Source organism: Mizuhopecten yessoensis, unplaced genomic scaffold (assembly GCF_002113885.1).
Source record: "Mizuhopecten yessoensis strain PY_sf001 unplaced genomic scaffold, ASM211388v2 scaffold8631, whole genome shotgun sequence".
NCBI lineage: Eukaryota > Metazoa > Mollusca > Bivalvia > Pectinida > Pectinidae > Mizuhopecten > Mizuhopecten yessoensis.
This window is the reverse complement of record NW_018407644.1, coordinates 61125-84568: the sequence shown is the minus strand read 5'-3', so window position 1 is coordinate 84568 and position 23444 is coordinate 61125. Positions and strand designations below refer to the sequence as shown.

At 38.9% G+C, this 23444-nt stretch overlaps 2 protein-coding genes across 6 annotated transcripts in view; one reads left to right on the top strand and one right to left on the bottom strand.

The window, feature by feature from the left end:
• LOC110456295 overlaps positions 1–21556 on the top strand; it is a 45290-nt gene extending 23734 nt beyond the window's left edge. For all 5 annotated transcript variants that reach the window (XM_021506941.1, XM_021506940.1, XM_021506938.1 and 2 more), the window contains exons 3-5: positions 10134–10708; positions 17203–17236; positions 19705–21556. In XM_021506941.1, coding sequence (XP_021362616.1) covers positions 10134–10708; positions 17203–17236; positions 19705–20037 — 942 coding nt within the window. In that variant the 3' untranslated portion in view covers positions 20038–21556. The remainder of the gene's footprint in view (positions 1–10133; positions 10709–17202; positions 17237–19704) is intronic.
• Positions 20511–23444, bottom strand: part of LOC110456293 — a 36781-nt gene continuing 33847 nt past the window's right edge. The window contains exon 8 of the mRNA XM_021506935.1: positions 20511–23202. Coding sequence (XP_021362610.1) covers positions 21878–23202 — 1325 coding nt within the window. The 3' untranslated portion in view covers positions 20511–21877. The remainder of the gene's footprint in view (positions 23203–23444) is intronic.

The following is a 23444-nucleotide window of genomic DNA, read 5'->3' as shown; positions in this document are numbered from 1 at the left end:
AAGTTGACAAATAATGAATCTACAGAGCTTGAAGGGCAGATAACACTCCAGGAAGCTGGACGTTTTTTAAAAAATATGAAAAATAATAAAAGCCCAGGATCGGATGGTTTTACTACTGAATTTTTTAAATGTTTTTGGAAGCAGTTAGGTTGTTTTGTGGTACGGTCAATTAATTTTGGCTATTCTTCTGGGGAGTTATCTGTCACTCAAAGACAAGGGATTATAACTTGCATTCCAAAAGGGGATAAACCAAGACATTTGTTGAAAAATTGGCGACCAATATCATTATTGAACATTGTGTACAAAATAGCATCGAGGGTTATTTCTTCTAGAATAAAAACAGTTTAAGATAAGATTATAAGTAGTGATCAAACAGGTTTTTTAGCTGGTCGTTATATTGGAGAAAATACTCTTGTTTATGATGTTATGCATTATACAAAAGATCAGAATATCCCAGGAATGTTACTTATGATTGATTTTGAGAAGACATTTGACTCTATCTCTTGGAAATTTGTGGATAATGTTTTTAAATATTTTGGCTTTGGAAATAGTATAAGAAATTGGATTAAAACTTTACATAAAAATGTCAATTCAGCGATTAATCATGGAGGGAATTTGTCATCCTTCTTTCATATTGGAAGGGGATGTCGTCAAGGCGACCCTATAGCGCCATACATATTTATCTTATGTGCGGAAGTTTTATCAATCAGGTTAAAGAATAACAAAAATATTAAGGGTGTAGAAATCAAAGACTGTCCTATCCTAATTTCCATGTATGCAGATGACACCACACTTATATTAGATGGCTCTGAAAGATCTTTGAGAGAAGTACTTAATGAATTAAGCAGTTTTTCTAAAATTTCCGGATTAAAGATTAATGTTAGCAAGACTCAGGTTATTTGGATTGGCAGTATGAGATTTAGTGATGTCAGCTTTTTACCAGAAATGAACCTAGTATGGGGAAAGGACAAATTTACTTTATTGGGAATAGAGTTCAGCTTGAATTTACATCAGATACCGAAGCTTAATTATGACAAAAAACTCATTAAACTGAAAGCTCTAATTAGAACCTGGAGTAGAAGGTCATTGACACCTATTGGCAAAATTCATGTTATAAAATCACTTATGCTGTCTCAGTTCAACCATCTATTTATTGCTCTACCTAACCCAGATGCTAATTTTATATCAACTCTGAATTCTATCCTGTTTGAGTATATGTGGAACAGTAAGACTGACAAAGTAAAGAGGGGTGTTATTATACAAAACTATGTTGATGGGGGATTGAAAATGGTTAATTTAGAGGCTTTTATTACTTCTCTGAAACTGAGTTGGGTCAAGAGACTTTTCCTTAGTGAAGGTAAATGGCAGCATATTATTAAGTCTATTGTAGATATTAACCTACTTGCTTATGTTGGGGATGACTATTTACAAACATGTTATAATAGATGCAATAACCAGTTCTGGAAAGATATTCTGAAGGCATGGGAAAGACTAAGAAAGGCTGAGAAGGAAAACCCATATGGAAAAGGGAAAGAGGTCATGAAAACTCCAATATGGTTTAATAGACAAATATGTGTTGGTAGAAGGTCAGTATTTTACAGAGAATGGTATAACAAAGGTATAGTTATAATCAGTGATTTATTCAAGAAGGATAACTCTTTCTTCAATTTTCCGGATTTTATAGATTTATTCCAAATAAACACAGATTTTCTAACTTTCCATGGTGTTATGGCTGCAGTAAGACAGTTGTTAGCAGGTAATGAGATGCCATTTTTAAAAATTTCTTTTCCATATATTCCAGTTAATCTGGAAAGTTTTATTTTCTCTGCTAAAGGCTCAAAACATTTTTACAACACACTGGTAAATAGAAAAATAATTCCAACNAAAATGAAAATACTTGTTCTGTACCTATATTATGAAAAACTGTTGGAAAAATAAATTGATAAAAAAAAAAGTTTGAAATTGAAAGTTTAAAGACTTTTTTGAAAAGTTGATGCAAAATAGAATAAGAAATAAAAAAACAAAAAAAAAACAAAAAAAAAACACCTCTATTGGTATGTTTCTCGAAAGATTAACTGTAGATGTGAACATCTAAAAGAAGAAATATTAAAAGACTCGAAAAGTCCAAACAGTGTAACCAAAATAAAACCAATGAATCTGAGCATTTCTCGCATAAATATGATATGTTTATTTAGCCCATGTGATATTGTCGTATCACGTCGACATTGTCAGAATTTTGCAAGGAGGGTTGATCGAATTATGAAAGGGGCGATAGGTTTGAAGTACATTATTTAACAGTTGAGCTAGACAAGATCAATGTCGAGCGTGTAGTCAATAGTTTTGCTCGAAAACATGTACAATGTATGTATACTGTAGGTAACCGCCCATCCTGATTCCGACTAGAGCCTAAAACGTCACATCACTTGGGGTCCTCATACCTATAGCAACGCAAACTTGTTACAGGTTTTGTGGGGTTTGACTTCTTACACAATGTTTAACAGTATGTGAACAAATATTTTCTTTCGATTTCATTAATAGTTGGATTTGAAAAATCGACAATGCTCAAGGTATCAGTTGATGAAATATGATATGATCCTTAATTTCATGTGAATGGAGTAAATGAAAACAAATTAAAGCTATTGATTTGTCTATAAATCACGATTTAGTAGGGATAGATAGACAGATACTATTATCTGTTTAGGGATCTAAAGTACCAGACATTGTAGACCGAGAGATAAAGTGATGATATTCAGAACATTATGGAAACCGTCCCATATATGTTTGCTTCAAGACAGGAAATTGATATATACATGTACTTTGGCATTTCGAAGGATAGAAATGCTTACACTACGGCTAACACTTTATGTACAGCAGAATAAAATGACCCGGACCAGTATTCATGAAACCGTTCTCATACTCAAGCATTGGTTTTCTGCTCAAACTAAATTTCTTGTAACTCATTCAAATCATGTCAAACGTTCAAAAAAGTAAAATGTAAACATTGAAAACAGCATTTGTCTTTAAGTCTCCTAATTCTTTCCCCAAATAATTGACAAAATAAGATTTTATTATCAATTTATAATGGAAACAAGAATTAGGCTTGATCACAAAATCCCAGGGCCTATATTCATGTGATAACTTTCATGCTCGAACATGAAACATTATGTGGGTTTGAGCACTGTATCTGAGTTTGAGCATAATAATGAATATGGCTGTAGGAGCCCGCTCTTGACGGGCATTATATTTGTCTCAGGAAAATATAGATTCCGTCTGTAGCCTGGCTTGAACATGGTCGTCTGCATAGTTAATCACTGGTTACACAGTAGAATAACTCATTAGGTGGAATCGTTCATCGCCAAGACAGAACTAATAGGACGCCGGTCGCTCACTCGTCACCCTCACATTAGTTGCTACACTATCCATACTTGCATATATAAACGACTGCATTAAACGTTTACCAGACGTTTGTATAAAACATCCAACAGACGTCCTATACATATGTCACGCAGACAGTTCAACAGACGTCCTTGACGAACGTCCAGCAGACGTATGTATCAAACGTTCAGCAGACGTATGTATCAAACGTCCAGCAGACGTATGTATCAAACGTCCAACATACGTCCTTGACGAACGTCCAGCAGACGTATGTATCAAACGTTCAGCAGACGTCTATATAAAACGTCCAACAGACGTATGTATCAAACGTCCAACAGACGTCTGTATCAAACGTCCAGCAGACGTCTGTATCAAACGTCCAACAGACGTCCTTGACGAACGTCCAGCAGACGTATGTATCAAACGTCCAGCAGACACCTGTATCAAACGTCTAACAGAAGTCCTTGACAAACGTCCAGCAGACGTCTGTAACAAACGTTCAGTAACAAATGGCATGCACAAATCTGTATAAAAATGTTTAAATCAAAACGTTTCCTAGCCGCTGGATCCAAACGTTCCTTAGAAATCCATATCTTTTTAAAATAACCTTCGAATGTTAAATCACGCTCAAGTCTTGTGTTACTATACGCTTCTCGGAAAACCTCATGCTATATTAAACATCAAACGTCCCCCGGACGCCTATATCGAAATGTCGTCTAGACCATGGGGGTCTGTTTCTATACCCGACCAGTGCATCATTTTCTTATCAGAACACTGACTCGTGTTAATTGATAATTAATAATTAGTGTCAATAGAGTAAACATTTACATGTTCTAGAGATAGGATAAACTCATCACGGTCTAGTGTACGTCAGCTGGCTGAGTGTAATTAGCTGCAGTCTCAGAAGATGTGATCGATCCCTTATCTCAACCATATTGGTCAAACTCATCTTATAATGTAAACACAAATGGACTGTTACGTTATGGTACGGATACGTCCACAGGTGTACCGTTACACGTTAGTAAGGTTACGACCACAGGTGTATACCGTCACGCTAATGTACGGATACTTACACAAGTGTACCATCACTATATAGTACGGATACGACCACAGGTGTACCGTCACTATATAGTACGGATACGACCACAGGTGTACCGTCACGCTAATGTACGGATACTTCCACAAGTGTACCATCACGCGATAGTACGGATACGTCCACAAGTGTACCGTCACTGTATTGTACGGATACGTCCACAAGTGTTCCGTCATGCAATTATACGGATACGTCCACAAGTGTACCGTCATTCTATAGTACGGATACGACCACAAGTGTACCGTCACCCTATAGCGCGGATACGTCCACAGGTGTACCGTCACGTAATGTACGAATAAGCCCACAAGTGTACCGTCACACTATTGTTAGGATACGTCCACAGGTGTACCGTCACGCTAATGTACGGATTCGTCCATAAGTGTACCGTCACGCTAATGTACGGATACGTCCACAAGTGTACCGTCATGCAATTATACGGATACGTCCACAGGTGTATCGTCATGCTAATGTACGGATACGTCCACAAGTGTACTGTCACTGTATTGTACGGAAACGTCCACAAGTGTACCGTCACTCTATAGTACGGATACGTCCACAGGTGTACCGTCACGCAATTGTACGGATACGTCCACGAGTGTACCGTCAGTGTATTGTACGGATACGTCCACAAGTGAACCGTCACTCTATAGTACGGATACGTCCACAAGTGAACCGTCACTGTATTGTAAGGATACGTCCACAAGTGTACCGTCACGCAATTGTACGGATACGTCCACAAGTGTACCTTCTCGCTAATGTACGGATATGTACCATCATACTATAGTACGGATACGTCCACAGGTGTACCGTCACGCTAATGTACGGATACTTCCACAAGTGTACCATCACTTTATAGTACTGATACGTCCAAATGTGTACCGTCACTATATTGTACGGATACGTCCACAATGGTACCGTCAGTGAATTGCACGGATACGTCCACCAGTGTACCGTCACTCTATAGTACTGATACGTCCAAAGGTGTACCGTCACTATATTGTACGGATACGTCCACGTGTGCATCGTTACGTTATTGTACGGGTACGTCCACAGGTGTACCATATCGCTTTAGTACGGGTACGTCCACAAGTGAACCGTCACACTATTGTAAGGATACGTCCACAGATGTACCGGCGTGCTAATGAGCGGATACGTCCACAAGTGTACGGTCAGGCTAATGTACGGGTACGTCCACAAGTGAACCGTCACACTATTGTAAGGATACGTCCACAGATGTACCGTCATGCTTATGTACGGATACGTCCACAAATGTATTGTGACGCTAATGTACGGATACGTCCACAAGTGTACCGTCAGTGTATTGCACAGATACGTCCATAAGTGTACCGTCACTCTATCGTACTGATACCTCCAAATGTGTACCGTCACTCTATTGTACGGATACGTCCATATATGTACCGTCACGCTATTGTACGGATACGCCCACAGGTGTACCGTCACTGGTGGAAACGTCAAGGAATGTTCGGAACGGTTGCGATCGAGAAGAGATGGGTGTTATATCAATATACCCTTCGGTTGAAACTTGACAAAAATTAAGCTTCTATAGTTTGTGATAATGACAGAAATAATTACTTAAACCGGATTTCCAAACAGGGATAATGAGGTGCATTGGTGCAGTGCCCTTCTTCCAAAATTCAAACACGGTGTCGCGCTCACCGCGGGCGTGGATTTAACTCATGAACATAGTGTATTTTATTGAAATGGCCAGGATTAAAATGAAGTACATGTTATAATCAATTTTCCATTACATGAAGTTATCAGAAATTAGTTATTTTTGATGGCTAGATACGCATTTTTTTTTAAATCGGAGTCACAAATCACAAATGTCAGACAAATAGCGTGAACGTCTGATAACGTCATTGGAGATTTGAACTGATCGATCGGTAAACACGGTTTACGAGCGAGGAGTTTTAGCCAGATGATAAAAACATCTCTTCTACCGAACGACCAATAACATATTTTGTTTTGTAAAATAAAGAAAGATTAAACACGCACATAAGTCACGATAATAACATCATAAACATTATGTTACACGTACCAATTCTACACGTTTTGTAACTATGTTTAACCATTTGCACTATTTTATTGTGGCTATCATGGATTCGCAGATGAGGCCACAGACAAATCGCAGACAAATATATCTAGATGCTTTTTGTTCTCTCTTATATAATACCATATTAATGTTATTATAACAAACGTTGAGTTCGTGCCAAGTTATTCTAAAAGTTAAATAAAATAGAAATAAAAAGAACGAGTGGTATCCATTACACGGGGTTGTTTGGCTGGTAGCGGTGGTACTGAGACTGCTCCATTGATTGGCGTTAGATATAGTTACCTATCTGGTAAGGCAGTCCCGAGTGTATCCACGTGTAAAACCAATATCATGTCTACAACAAATTATTCTTATACGTTTTCTACAAAATGGAAAAGAAGAAAAAATGAAGAAGATAGTGGTGTAGGAACCTTATTTTCTAGTCCCATCCCATGGCGATATCATCCACCTGCAGCCAAAACACGCTTACAGCATTGAATGTTACACAAAAACAACAGTTATGTAATATTAATAAAACTTTAGGAAAAGTTATTATCATATTTTATATCGTAACGTTTGACATAATGTACTGATCGGCATTAGCCAAGTTTTCGTCAGATTTTTAGCCTTCCTATCGGGACCCGGTTGTAGCATCCCCGTCGATCTGTTGGTATATTTATAGAAATGAAATCTTTTATCTGTTTTCTTACCAGCATAAACAGAGGATTTGTTCGAAGTATCCTATGTGTCTTTTGTATGTAGTCCATTTGGAACCCTTCTGTAGCCCTTTCGAAACCTCTCTGTAACCCCATTGGATCCCCTCTGTAGCCCCTTTAGATTGTATCCCCTGTAGCCCATTTGGAACCCACTGTAGCCCTTTCGGAACCTTTCTGTAGCCCCCTTTGGAACACCTCTGTATACCTTTGGTAGTCAATGGATATGTCAATGATTCTGTTGCACATTAACAATGAGAACTGAGTATCATATGATAACTAAACCGTTTTATAATGATAAATAATTTATTTAATTGCTTTTTAGAAAACAGACAGTCTTTGCCGTTGCTGTATTATTGATTCTGACGTCATGGCCACGTCAAAAAAATATTTTTTACTTCCCAATTAAGATGGACAATGGTTGTTTCATTGTGCTTTAATCGGTCAAGGAAGGCGAGGAGATGTCAAAACCGCTGTGTAAAGTCTATTTTGACTGATACAGAAATCACATTTACGACGGGATATAAAAGTGAGTGTTATTAACATCGGGGGTATCAGAGGACCAGGGCATTGACAAGATAACGTTAATGTAACCACACATCTGTTTTTATATCCTACATCAACCAAACAGTCCGACAGATGCATGAATCCGCGTTATTCCCGACGGACTTGAACAAAGACAAGCAAACGTTGAAGTATGATAGAGCGACATATATCTCCACCTGTGGATGCCCTTCTCCTCCCGTCCCGAAAAGTCTGCTGGAGGAAGCCTGCTATTTTATCACTATACATATGGTTTTCTGTGCCCCGTCCGGTATCTCACCAGTGATAAGTTTTACATTTGTACTTTGTGTACAGAACGTTTGGTTTTATTACGGGGGAATCTGTATCAGCTGTTATTGATATAGTCCGGAACACCCGGTTTAGTTAGCTTGCATCCATGTATAACCAGTATTGTCTCATGTACGGTACTGAAACATGTCGCCTATTACGTCATCCATGCCTGCTCCAACACCCTCTACATCCACATACCCCTTTACCTAGCACATATCGCTACCTTGTGTAATCTTCTACTTGGCACACTCCACTCCCAAGCACACTTTTCTACCAAGCACAGCACCCCAAGACCAAGCGCACCCCGCACCAAAGCGCACAACGCACTATAAATCACACCCCATTAGATATCCACCATATCCAATTACCAAACACAACACCCCACTACCAACCACGTCCAACTACCAAACACAACACCCTCTACCAACCACGTCCAACTACCAAACACAACACCCCACTACCAACCACGTCCAACTACCAAACACAACACCCCACTACCAACCACGTCCAACTACCAAACACAACACCCCACTACCAACCACGTCCAACTACCAAACACAACACCCCACTACCAACCACGTCCAACTACCAAACACAACACCCCACTACCAACCACGTCCAACTACCAAACACAACACCCCACTACCAACCACGTCCAACTACCAAACACAACACCCCACTACCAACCACGTCCAACTACCAAACACAACACCCCACTACCAACCACGTCCAACTACCAAACACAACACCCCACTACCAACCACGTCCAACTACCAAACACAACACCCCACTACCAACCACGTCCAACTACCAAACACAACACCCCACTACCAACCACGTCCAACTACCAAACACAACACCCCACTACCAACCACGTCCAACTACCAAACACAACACCCCACTACCAACCACGTCCAACTACCAAACACAACACCCCACTACCAACCACGTCCAACTACCAAACACAACACCCCACTACCAACCACGTCCAACTACCAAACACAACACCCCACTACCAACCACGTCCAACTAGCAAACACAACACCCCATTACCAACCATACCCAACTACCAAACACAGCAAACACAACACTCCACTTCAAAACACCCCTTCCGTCAAGCACAACACCCAACTTCCAACTACAACCCGAACAGTCCACTAGAATTGACGTACTGAGGTAATTATATTATACTAGTAGCATCCGAATATAGGTGTCCTACATGTATCACTACCATTATATTTCACAGACGTTATATCAAATAAACACAACAAATCTTTAAACGAAAACCGAAGTCAGGGTTCAATATGATTGCCGGCTGCATCAGTTTGGACATATAGTGTGTCCCGTCGTTCCAGTGGGTCTATCTATAGTCCCGCTGTGTCCAAACATTCCGTTCTATGGCAGGTCAACCACTGCATACATCGAGTGAATACAATTAGCCTGCTTAGCGGTGTCCAAATATTGCGGACTGCTAACTGTATTGCGAGGCCATCTGTGTAAACTTGGGAACATGTACAGAATAACATGCAACCTGGTCATGGTAATGAACATATATATATATTTGTCTGTAATTTATGGTTGGGATTTGATGCGATCGATGATCGATTAATGAGCAAAATATGTTTGGAAATTGACAGTAACCTCTGTCGGGACATTCCTGGTTGACGGTGAAATCACATTTTCGGGATTAGCGATGCACGAACATGCTCGCACGAACATGCTCGCGTGCGTGATTATAGATTAGGGCTTATCTGTGATCTATATATCACACATTAGTAGGTATCGGGAGTTGCCAAAGGACCCCTACTGGGAGAATGTTGTTACACGATTACAGAGATAGAGTAACAACTGTTGATGATACATGTAACGAGACTTTCTACTAAGGTATCGAAATTTTAAGAGCGCTATAGATATAAAGCAAAACTCAACTATATAGAAAGTCGAAACAGAGATGGGACGGGTTTCTTGGTAAGACTGAGAAATAGTTCCAACAGACGCCTTCTATGTTCATATAATTTGCTAAGTGTTTTCATATTTTTCTGATTATTTTTCTCATAACACACAGATATGTGCCAGCTTGCCTGTAAGGCGGAGGAGTGTGGACCAGGTTTCTGAAGAAGTCCCCCCGACACCCTCGGCCTATATCAAATTACCACTCAACTCCAGTGGGTTTCTGGACAGACTACTGGACACAGCGCCTTGTCCACCCATCCCGCGCGTCCAGCTTCTATGCGAATCGTGGTCAACGAAGAGCGACCAACTGACCTGTGAGGAGAGGTCGCGGATTCTCTCCAGGTGTGTGGACAGTTTACCTGTTGGTGACGTTTGTGGGGTGATTAGGAAATGTGCATTCACTTGTAAAGCCTTTGGATTACTTAGGGATTTACATTGTTCCAAAAGTCCATCCATACGGGATATGTTGACGTCGGTTAGTGTCACCACTTCCGTTATTATGACAACTTATGATGTTAATGCAACAAACGGTTCTGATTGGTCAGCAACTACAAAAAGTCCAGGTGTAGATGTGTTTGTTGGTGAGGATGACGGTAGACTGCCGGGAGAGGTCGTCATCGTACTCATCGCTGTCTGTGTGTTCGGATTTATTTTCCTTCCCCTCGTCGTATATTATCTACTCAATAGGTGAGTGCGTTTGTTACAGAATTAAAGGTGTGCTTTGGAATAATTGCTCGACAGGTGAGTTTGTTTCTTAATCAACTGGTGTAGATTTTACTCGTCATTTTAACGAGTTTGATATATAAATACAACAGGTAAAACACTTCCGGACTGAAACAGAACGGATACATGACGGACCGAACGGCGATTTGTCCAGATGCTGTCACAACCCCACATAGTTTAGTTCAGTACACGGATATTGACACCTGGCTTACTTCAGAACAATGATATTAACACATAGCTTACTTCAGTACACGGACATTGACACCTAGCTTACTTCAGTACACGGATATTGACACCTAGCTTACTTCAGCACACGGATATTGACACATAGCTTACTTCAGCACACGGATATTGACACCTTGTCGCATCTTTACCACTTAAAGTTTATACCATGTCAACACACACCTACACGAACCACCTGCATACATTTACGTCTTCAACAACAACTGTTGTATACATAGAGGTTCCCACACGACGGATGTTGGCTGTCATGTTTATCTAACACTAGTTAATTAATTTTCCTGTTTAAAGACACCAAATTTGCATTATCCCCGTTTCAGATCGGAGAAGTAATTGCCGTTTACTATTACATCACACTGGCCAATGGCGTCGCAAAGCACACTTGACGTCATAATTAGAAGATTGACCAATGGAATAATGTCCAGGGTGTTACCCCCTAGTGGTTTACCAAAAATGTTTACCAACTCCTAGCAGGTTTATCCACTGCGGTGGGAGTGAAGAAACCTATAGAATAGCGTTAGAAGTTGGTTATGCTGATCGTTTAATTATGACGTCAAGTAACAATGGTTTGCGACGTCATCTTCAATTGAGATGTCATAGTTCATGGTAATTGTTTCCCAGATTTGAAACAGGAATAATGTACACCCGAGAGAAAAAAAATCTTCGCGTTGTGGGAGAAAAAGGTCCATGCACTCACCATGTTTATATTTCTCTCGAAAGTTAATTTTCAAATTGTAAAAGACAATCAGTCAACCTAGAACCTTTTATCAAATTGAAAATTAATTAACTCGAGTTAGATAAACATGATAACCAACCATCACTCGTTAGGGAACCTCTGTATCTCCACTGTGTCATTTGGACGTATACCGTTTATATAACGTGTTACCAGAAAAAGCAATCTGCCTTCCAATGTCTTATTGTCTCCGGTTATCATTGTATTCTCCGATCCCTTTGCATCATTCGAACAGATTGCCTTCCATCCCTAGGCAAACGTTTTACCTCGTAGGACTGCTTTTGTCTCTCAATCAAATTGCATTTTCCCCGACATATTGCGTTATGCAAACCTATAAATGTATCCAAATTATCAACGCTAAAAGCAATCTTCTATTGGTATGACCTTTGAACCTATTGCACTATCCGAATCTGCTTTTCTCTTTGAGTGGCTGTATCTCCCTCTCGGTCTCTCTAATGCCTTCTCCGACCTCTTTTCTGTCTCTTACCCTGTTTTTCTCCTGCTGTGCCAATGATATATTTTATGGACACATACTGTCTGAACAGTATACACCAGTAACGCTATGTTTGCGATTACTAAGAAACACGTAGAAGATTTTGTATGAGTTCACCTGGCGCACTGTGCCTCTGATCTTATGTGATGTTGCCGCGTCCGTTGTCTGTCCGTCAACGTTTTTCTTAAGAAAAACCAAGAAGCATAGACTCATGATATCTGGTCGGTACTATGCTGGAATGAGAGTCTATCAAATTTGTTCAAAGGGATTACGTTGATCAGTGTTAAGGATTAAAAGGTCCAATTTTTAAAAAATTGAATCAGCATATCCAGGATGCATAGGTTAATAGTATGTGGACAATAGCATGCTGAGAGGGAGGGCTTGTTTGTTCAAATGCATGACCTTGCTCGATTTCCAAATTTAGATATTTTAAACCTTTATATCACTTCTCAATAATCGAGAAACCGAAATCGAGGGTAATGATATTTTGACAGTAGAGGTCCTTCAATTTTTTTCAAATAAATGAAGTTCGACCAGTTTATTTTTATTTTCACGGGACTAAAATGTATTAAACTCGTAAAACAACTTCTAAATAATCAAGGGTCCTATGGCCATGCTATTTGGTTGGTAGCATACTTGGATAAATGATTACAAAGTTTGTTCCAGTGAATGACCTTGACAGAAACAGGGGTGAATGACCTTGACATGAAAAGGGGTCAAATACTTTAATACATGTACCCTTAAACGATTTCTTCTTTCTGAATTACCATGAGGTCAAAGCAAATGATATGTAGCTTGAGGCTTGTTGGAGTAAAGGGCTATCAATCCTGTTCATTGAATGAAGTTGACCGACGTTTAAGGTCACGTGTTTTTTTAAACTTTCAATAACAAATCTAAATAACCAAAATTACTAAGGGACTTGTAATGATATTTGGCCAGTATGGCATGTACTTTGGTAGGATGGGGGTTTAATAAGTTTGTTCAGATCAATATCTTTGACACACGTTCATGGTCACAGAGACAAAATGTACGTCTAAGATTGTTTAACATCTAGTAACTTAGAGGCCTAGAGTAAATGCTACATGGTATGTGACATGCTTGGTAGAATGGCTATTAAGTAAGGTCAACAGAAAAACCTTGGCTTGCTTTCAAAGTCACACTTCAGTAAAACCTACAGTCATATTGGTATGGTATTTGACATTTATCTGGATACGCATACAATTTGACGACTTCCCAAGATCAATTAGGTGTTCAGTAATGATATCGGGCCTGAAGCTTGCTGTGGGAAGCTAAGGACTCTCGAGTTTGTTCGAGTAAATGACATGGACAATCTTTTCTGGGCACAGGAGTCAATTGTATGAAAAACCTTAAACGACTTTTTTCTAAAAGTCTTTGAGACATATAGTACATGTAGTAACACCTGTCCTGTAGCATGCCGGAATAACACACTCTACAGAAGTATCAAGTTTGTTCTGTTAAATGACCTTGGCCAACATCAAGGTTCACCAAAGTAAAATCAGTTAAAATTTAACATCAATGATAAGCTGTAATGTTATAATATTTAGTTATCACACTTTCCCACTTTGACTGTCGCATAGATAATTAACGTTGTGCTAGCACCATATACTAAGATCACACCGTACAACAAATAACATATAGTGTTTCTAAACAATACCAGCCGGAACAACGCTTTCCATATACATTACAGTTTTCTGTTATAATAGCAATGACATGCATTTATTTCTCAACTCGATTACATCATTTCCTACAGCAATTCGCCAGCAATATGATAAAACAAACCTGTGATTCTATATTTTGTAATCAATTTTTAACATTTTACGAAAGCGATTGGCACGAACTCAATCAAGTAAACTAAAACCACTACCTTATTTCTCAATAGTGAAATTGAACCAATCCAGGACTTGTGTTTCATGAAAAGTGGAGTTCCATTGTACAGCGATGTATGTACGTAATGAGGGTGGTACTGACCCTGACAGGTCGTATACTGACCCAGAAGTACTGACCGCATCAGTTGTTTAGATGAAGCACTACGTGTAAGAGGTTTGTTTACTACAATGAGCGTGTTGGTATGCTGATTGGCAGTGGATCGAGGTAACAATTAGCTGCCTGGCTCAGCCTGTACCTATGTCTGCTCCTGTCGTTAGTACTGAGGCTGGTATATACTGGTCCAGGCCGTCTGCGATCTCTATCGTTAAACCTATCAAGTAACTTATCTAACTCCACCATTTCATCTCATGCTACACGAACGGACCACCAACATATTCATATTGCAGAAAATTTATTCGTTGATTGACCAACATATTTTAATTCGATTGGAATCGCCTAGGAGATATAGACAGCCACATGGCTTACCTTCAATTAAGTCTTTGATGGTTCTATATATAGCTTCACATGGGCGTGATGGATAGTAAGTAGAACTCAGAGATTGAATTTATTCCCGAATCTGACAAGATGGTTTATGGAAGGAAAGAGAGAAAGATGAGCGGGGAGTTGTTATGGGATACCGAATCAAAGCAGCATCGGAATCAGTTAAGTGCTTCTTTATACATTACTTGGTTTGTTTTAATTTAAACATTTAGTCGATCTGGATTGAAGTATGGAATGCACGAACTTTGATGATACGCAGTCGATGTATGTAACTACAACTTTCCACATGCACATACTTTTTATATATGCATAATGCGACAAAAGAGCTGGAATATTTTGATTTCCACACTGATATCATATCCTATTTTGACAATTTGCGGTAGGTTACGTGATAGTCCAATCCGAGGCATATGAACATGCTGTAGGCAGGATTGTTTAGGGATGCAGTTGTGTCTGTATCGTGTTCTATGTTCTGTGTGAATGTATTGATGTTATTAAGGTATTGTTACAGGGTCGTTATCATATCCATATCACGTTTACAAGCGACGTAGACTGAACGTGCAGCAGTGAAATGTTTCACACGTATATGTGTAATACAAGAAGGACAGAAGGGCTGTCCTATGGTAATAAAGAGTACAAGGCTCGATCAAAATGTGTAAGTGTATATAGACTGATGCTTGTTTCATGCTGTAAACGATTAATCGACAGTTCTGTATAAATCCGCTAATACATTCCAGACGGGCATATCGCCCAACGATCCGTATGATAAACACGTGTGTGTGTAAAACCCCGCCTACCTCACGCTGTTTGTGTACGGTTTCCTCACCACCAGGTGGTGCGGTGCTAATCAACACCTTGGGGGACGGGACTCTGTCTAATACGACGGATAATTGACAAATGAACTTCCTGTGATGGATGATCTGCGATAATCGTAATTTAGAAATAACTTCCGGTTCAGAATATTTTCGTCGTAGAGTAACTGCCCCCCCCCCCCCCCTAATTAATACACGATTGAGGACAAACACAAATTGATATGAGGGGGTTAAAGTTTCCATTTTCATTGAACTTAAGTTATTAAATTTCGTTAAAAAGTTAAATATGGTGAGTGTAATTAACGTTTACAACTCTATAAATGCAAACCTGAACATGATACAGTTTGGGAAGATCCAACACACAAGGCAGTAACACGTTTGGTTTGGTGGTTTCAACGCTCATACGCGGTCTGTAGGCCTCTGAATACTGTTTCGGTCGATTACCGGGTACTTTTGTATTGGCCGTTGAAAGGCTCAGTTGTCAGTTTTTAGTGGGGGTGAAGTATGGAATCTTTTTAAAGATTTCTAGATTAGATGTGTATTAAAGCGATGCTGACAGTTTGTACGAAACCTGTCAGTAAATACCTTTATCCGAGGTAATGACAGAAGTGAAAATTAAATTTGCTTTCGAGTTATTTTATGTGTCTCTTATCTTAAAGATTTCATCCATCACATATTGTACTGGGGTACTGGAACATCCCAGAACGGTTTTTATGTAATGTCTGATGTGTATTTCACGCAGTTGCTTTTTTCATGTACATTTGTATTTAATGAAAAAGATATGTATAAAAACAGCATGTTAATCACCGAGGAGACAGGTTTAATAGTATGTTATAATTATACCAGTCGACAGGTATACACGGAGGAGCCTGTGTCTATATATACCAGCCGTAGCGTGCAACTCCCAGGTGTAGTAGGGCCTTACAAAGAATTCCACTGTTTCCCATAGAATGCCTTGATATGTCTAAGGAACGGACAAGCTATTTATGTGTTTTGCGTTTCCCCTCCCTGCTCTAGTTTCCAGTGCCTGTTCTATTTTGTCTGATGTTATACAAGCACTGATTACACCTGATACGCTGGCCATTTTTAATGTTTGTAAAATATTTTGCAAAATAAAAGTATTTTTCTTCTAATGTATCATATTTATTTGAAGGCAGAGAGTGCAAACAACTTCTGTTTGGCCTGACATACATACTTCTCGAGCGCATGCGTGTGCAGACGAAACGCCACAAACATGCATTATGATCCTAACATAACATGCAACAAACACAAAATGTTGATAACGTAACTACAAAGGTGTCTGGTGAAACGATTAGTCAACTTCCATCTGTACAGACGTGCTCACGCGCGAGGCAGTATATACATGTTTACATACAAAACTGTTCAAAACACACTTCACACACCTGGAAAATATGTCACTTAATCCATGCCAAGCATGTTTACATACAAAAATATCTTGAAACCCATACACATCGCACACGTGTTAAATATATAACATAAATAATTCGAAACTTATATTTTTTTTTTATTTTTTATTTATTTTCCTTTAGTTTAGTCCTAGCATTTCTGATTGAGAAATAAGGTACATGTAGTACAAGTTTAGTAAAAAAAATATGGTAAAGGATTTGGTGACAAGCTTGTGTATCAAGGGACAAAGTTATATCAACTATTGAACTATTCTATCCACGCAAAGAGACAAAAGTTTGGAGAATAATTACAAAACAATAGTGATTTACAGTGATAAATATCTTGTTTGTTGTTCATGGTTGTAGTAATTGTTTTCTAATTTCAGGGACAACAGGACGGTGATATCTCGCTGTTGTGGTGTAAGTAATGTTCTCCTGTGTATAGTCTTCTCGTACCCGATATCAATCTAGATACACGTGTAAAAGGTGTAACATATCCTGTACACTACTGTATATCAACCTCTCGGTCCTTTTCACAACCAAAGCGCCCCATCCATGTCAGCATAAATGTAACCAGATTGGCTACTAGTCCCTAAGTTTTTGCGAATAATTGTCTAGCTGCATTCTTCTACATCCAAGATCAACATTTGGAAAGTTTCATTTTATTCTTTATATATGAATGAAATATTAAAGTGACGGGAGTCAGTGTACGATAAAACTTCTCCTACGCGTTACATGTACATGTACCTCATGGTCGAAATAGAAACTAGTATAAATCTATCAATTCATTGATCTCCCTTTTTAAAACCATAGTGCCTCCTTCTTTTTTTAAGCCGGACATAACTGTCCCCGTTTAAAACCCCTACATTTACTGTCGTATCACCCCATAACGATCCTCATACCGAGTCAATTCCTCGCTCTGATACCATTGTAATAGGCCTATTGTTCGTGTGTTTTACTAAGGTTTCAAATATATTTCCTGTTTTCGCCTTGACGCTTAGTTATGTAACATGTAGCTGTTCCAGATTTTACACAAACAGTGACTCTTTGTAGGAACCTTCACTCTAGTACACTGCAGTAGGTCCATATCAGATCTAAGTACTGTCTACACAGCCGAATGTGTTCCCACAATGTTCTATTATGTAAGGATCGTTTCTTGGATTTGACCCGGATCCCACCTCAGCCCGTAAAACGGTTCATCTTCATTATGTCAAGTAACCAGGACTTTATCTCTCATCTCAAAATAAAAGCTGTGTTACCCTTGCCTCCGTGTACAATATCGGATTCTCTCCACCAGTAATCTATAGACATGACAAATTTCTCTCTTGTGAGTTACTATAGCCCTTACAACTGTCGACTGTTCCCGGGCGGTCCGCCAGACAAACAGATAAACTGTTATCATAGAGGCCTATATGTAGCCTCATCTCCTGTAAAACTCTTACGTGATTGTCGTTTGTTTTAATTCTTATTTGCACAAACCTAAAACACAAAGTCGGCTTGTATTCATGTTCAAGCAAATTAGATGATAATAAAGAAATCTTTTCAATTCATTCAGAAATTAAGAGTTTTGGATTTCAATATGGCGTCCCGCGGTGAGCGATGTTACTAAAGTGCAGTCGTCAGCAGGCTGACGCTATCTTCTAAAGTTTCAGATACTGAGGTACATTATGTCGCTTTACGGCCGATAAGTCACCAGGGATCGACACTAACGGTAGACCGGAGGACCGGGTCCACCAAAATCTTGGACGGTCCACTTAATCTCCAAAGCTGGTAGACCGCCGGTCCACCACATATTACTTGATAAGTGTATATATATTTGAGAATGTTGTTCAGAAATATATTAATAAAGACTTTATTTACTTCGCCAGCGAGCCGTAAAATCCCATCTGGTTAAAAAATGTATCGTATTTTCGTGTTGTTAAACCGCTAAAAGTTGTCGTTATCATTCTTGGACGAGTGAAGTGCGTGNCAAAAGTTAGTGTCAACCCCTGGTCACTAAACGACCGGTAGCAGCAAAATTAGGGGAATTAGCCATTTCTACTTGGCAACTGAAAATAGTACGAATATTCTTAAAGATAGTTTTAAAAAACATCGGCTAGCTTTTCCTCTAAAAGAAATCATTGATTCCTTTACAAAAAAAACAAAAAAAAACAATACTGGAGCAGACATCGATTCATTCAGCTATTTTAAGATTCATGTTACTATGGTGTTTGTACAATGTACTTTTAAAAAGCCCCGAATTTAATAAAGTTGCCTTACTTTGTTGAATTTCCTTAAAGCCATGGGTTGTATACAGTAAACCCTGGGTGTTGTGAATATGTAACCTGGTATTACAGGTAAGCCATGGGTTGTATACAGTAAATCCTGGGTGTTGTGAATAGGTAACCTGGTATTACAGGTAAGCCATGGGTTGTATACAGTAAACCCTGGGTGTTGTGAATATGTAACCTGGTATTACAGGTAAGCCATGGGTTGTATACAGTAAACCCTGGGTGTTGTGAATAGGTTACCTGGTATTACAGGTAAACCATGGGTTGTATACAGTAAACCCTGGGTGTTGTGAATATGTAACCTGGTATTATAGGTCATGTGCTTTCTGTCGTATTACACGCAAACTCTACTTATTTTTACATGTACAATTTAGAAACGTTAACCTCCCCTGAATTTCGTTGAATAGATATGACTGTTAATCAGGAAGCTCAGTTTACTTAGAGCTACAGTATACTGATTGGAGGTCATTTTTATACTTCATGTAAGAACACTGGTTGATTTTTAATTTCATCTTATATTTTTTTTACATTAAAGTTCCACAAAGAATATTTTTTCTTCTCAGAAATGATTTTATAGTTATACGTTTTTGTTTAATATTGTTTATTTCGTTTCTACAGGCGATGTGGTCATGCTGTACACGAGGACTGTGGTCTTGGTGTAAAACCAAAGTTTGTCCAACTCACGAACGGTTCACCAACGACGATCACAAGAAAGACGAGGTTGTCGAGGAGATAGTCGCCATTACTCCTATGACTGCTGTAGAACTGTCACCTGTCAGAAACACCCCGGCTAGGTCGCTCACCAGCGACAGTGGAATCGGTATCGGTTTTGATCTAGACTTTCCAGAAGCAGATTCACAAACACCGGACGATTACAGAAATACTCCCTGGATACAACGAAGAAGTTTACTGGTTGATACCGACTTTGATTTAGATTGGTCACATCTTTAACCTGTTAACGACACTTTTTTTGTATTAATATTATCAATAAATTAACTCAATTTGAGTTTATAATTATTTTTCATGTAATATATTACAATTCGAGCATAATACTATAATGGTCTAAATGAGATGACGATACATGAATTGTCAGTGTGGTGCTAATGTATACTAGCATACAGTGTTGTGTATTGACCCATATCAGGAGGCCTGTATGTATATTAATATTTGTTTGTATGATGGTGTGTGTGTGTGCCATAAAGGCATTACATAATATCATGACATGTTTAAAGGGAGATTACTCTGTTGTTATGCATATGTTCTGGGCATATCAAAGTAGTATTGATGTTACGAGTTCCGTTACTTGCTTTGTACAATAACATGAAGATATAGAATCATCAAGCAATATTTTCCATGTTGTAGCTACCAGTATGATGAAAATGTGATCATATAATAGGAATTATGCTGTGGCCTTGGCAAAACCATTTTTTTTTGCTAAGCAATAAACGAGGCGTTAAAACCAGACTTTCTTGGTGGTTGAAAAATAACACGTCACAGATTATCGAACAAGTGTATCTGTAACACGTCACAGATTATCGAACAGGTGAACCTGAACACGTCACAGATTATCGAACAGGTGTATCAGTAACGCGCTACAGATTATCGAACAGGTGTATCAGTAACACGCTACAGATTATCGAACATGTGTACCCTGTATGATAGGGATTAAAATATGATGTATTTTGTAATTTTAATTTATATTTTGTATTGTACAATTGTCTAGCTGAACATCTCGGTTTAATTTATATTTTATATTGTACAATTGTCTAGCAGAACATCTCGTTTTAATTTATATTTTGTATTGTACAATTGTCTAGCTGAACTTCACGTGCATATTGTTATATTTGTGTACCAATTTCAATGTCATTATGATGTCCGCTCACACAAGCTACCTTAGGTGTTTTTGTTTGTGTCCCTGATAGATGTAGCCTAGTTTTAACCGATCCTGTTTTATTTATATATATAATGACGGTTAATGCGTCCTACACAAACTGTCAATGAATGCTGAGGTATTTCTGCCCATCCTCAGTCGTTGATAAACTTCGTTTTCTAACTTAAAGTGTATTCGAAATTTAATTCATATACTCCATTTTCAAAACAAATTAGAACCAACTTCTATGACATTTCTGTATGTAAAGCCACGCTTTCGTATAGGTTTCTTTGTTTCTTGCAGCATTTATTTTCAATTTATACCTTACCTTAGGACCCGGGACACAGTATAAGATTGTTTTACTGATGTTATATATAATTGAAAGAAAGGTATCAGGCTACTTGCTTAAAAGCATACTTATAAAGAATCAGCCTTACACTTATGTACATGTAGTACTGTGGCGCCACAATCCGGGCTTACCTTACCGTCAGAGATGATAAATTTGTACCTGTACATACGGCTAGCTCATGTAGCCGGACAATGTACATCATCTCATTGTCGTTTGCTCTTATCAAATATATCATGTTTTTGTAATTTCAAGTTTGTGTTTGTTTTTCTGTGCATTTCTCAACTTTGGAAAATTAATTCTGTAGAGTTGAGACATAATATACCAGTAATTGTTGTTAACCACGTACGAAAGGCGTGTTGTTACTTTAGCAACCCCGCGTCAAAGGTTTACTTTCTTGTTATCGTTATCACGGGGCTTCTTCTTACTATATCTGCAAGAACTACACATTTTGGTGAGAGTTCGCTGTTATAGGCATTTTTCTTTTTGTATTGTAGAACTACAATATTGTAACGTGATCTTGCAGTTAAAGACAATTTTCTCTCTCTGTCGGGGCACTGACACCAGTATAATAATTACAGGAACCATGCACGGAGACCGTTGGGGACAGTGTCTGTGAGAAACACGTGCAGTTCCCTGCGTGCCATGGCCATCAGATCGGCCGTCATATGTTGTCTCGGCGTCAGCGCACAGTTGTCAAGAATGTCATCGGTTAGCTTCTCTATTGCCATTTCCAGTTCTTTTTCTTTTTCACAATATTGCATACCTTTTCTCCAAATCTCCTTTCCAATTTTCTTTTGACGTGGCATGTCTTTTACGTGATCGGAATATTTCTTCAGCAGATTTACTCCTAGCCAGTTTTCTCCTTGGACACACAGATCGGCTGCCGTTCGTCCTGCAAGGTCAGCTCGGTCTGTTTTGGCACCAAATCGTTGAAGCATATTTATTTGTACAAGTAAGGATTGATTTAACTTTGGCGCGGTGCAAATAACATAACCCTGAACCACGACTGCCTTGGGAAGACGAGAGGCAAGTAGATGCAACGGTGTATGTCCAGATTTGTCTTGCATATTCACATTAGCTCCCAAACTAACAAGCTTTTGAAGGGCCAAATACTCCTCCAAAGAAGGCAATTGACCAGAACCACGAGTTATGGATCGATGTATATCTAATATTATACGAACCCCTTTTTGTTCCAGTTGGTAATTTCGTTCCAGAAGTAGTTCAATACTTGCCTTTTCTAGCTCGTTTATTCCATGGTCAAGTTCTACAGGCTCGAAGACACTATCCTCGGATGCCATTAGATGTATCGGTGTCTTTCCGGATCGGTCCTTTGTGTTGAGCATGGCACCGCGATCAACCAAACATATCATCAGAGGTATATTGTAGTTCCAGGCGGCGAAGTGGAGAGCTGACATTCCCTTTGTGTCCCGCGAGTGGACATTTGCACCCCTGCTCAACAACCAGTTTGTCATATCTGTCAAATTTCGGCGACTGGCCAACAATAATGGTGACATCCCATGGCGGTCTTCTCTGAGATCGATCATCGCACGATGTGACAACAACAATTCACATGTGGACTTCCGGTTTGATGAACATGCCCATGCGAACGCTGTGAGCCCCACGCTGTCGGCCGTGTTAACGAGAGCACCGTTCTGGAGGAGCACTCTCAAAGCTTTGTTATTTCCCCGTTCACTAGCGACCATCAAAGGTGTAGTTCCAACGAAAAAACCCACATAGTTTCTCTCGAAGTTGTCAAGGCTTAGCAATATCTTTGGTCCGTCTTTGATTTGAAGATTGGCGTTTCCTTTTTGTTTTGCGAGAGTTGCTAATTGCTTTATATCTCCAGTGAACGCAGCTCTATGTATTTCAGGTACAGTGAACGCCATGTGTTGCCAACCTGCGAAAAAAGTAACCATTAATATTTTGACACTGACAATCATTATTTAGTTTTGAAATTATATGATAACCTCATATGTAATAACGATATAAAGATCATATGTTATATATCGCCTTTTTAGGTCGAAAATGAATACATAATAATTAACCTTGTATAAAAAGTGTTTATCTTTCAAAGAAGATTTTAAGGATTGTCTTATATTGCTTTTCTGGTTGTACCGTATGCATTTAAAAAGAGAAATA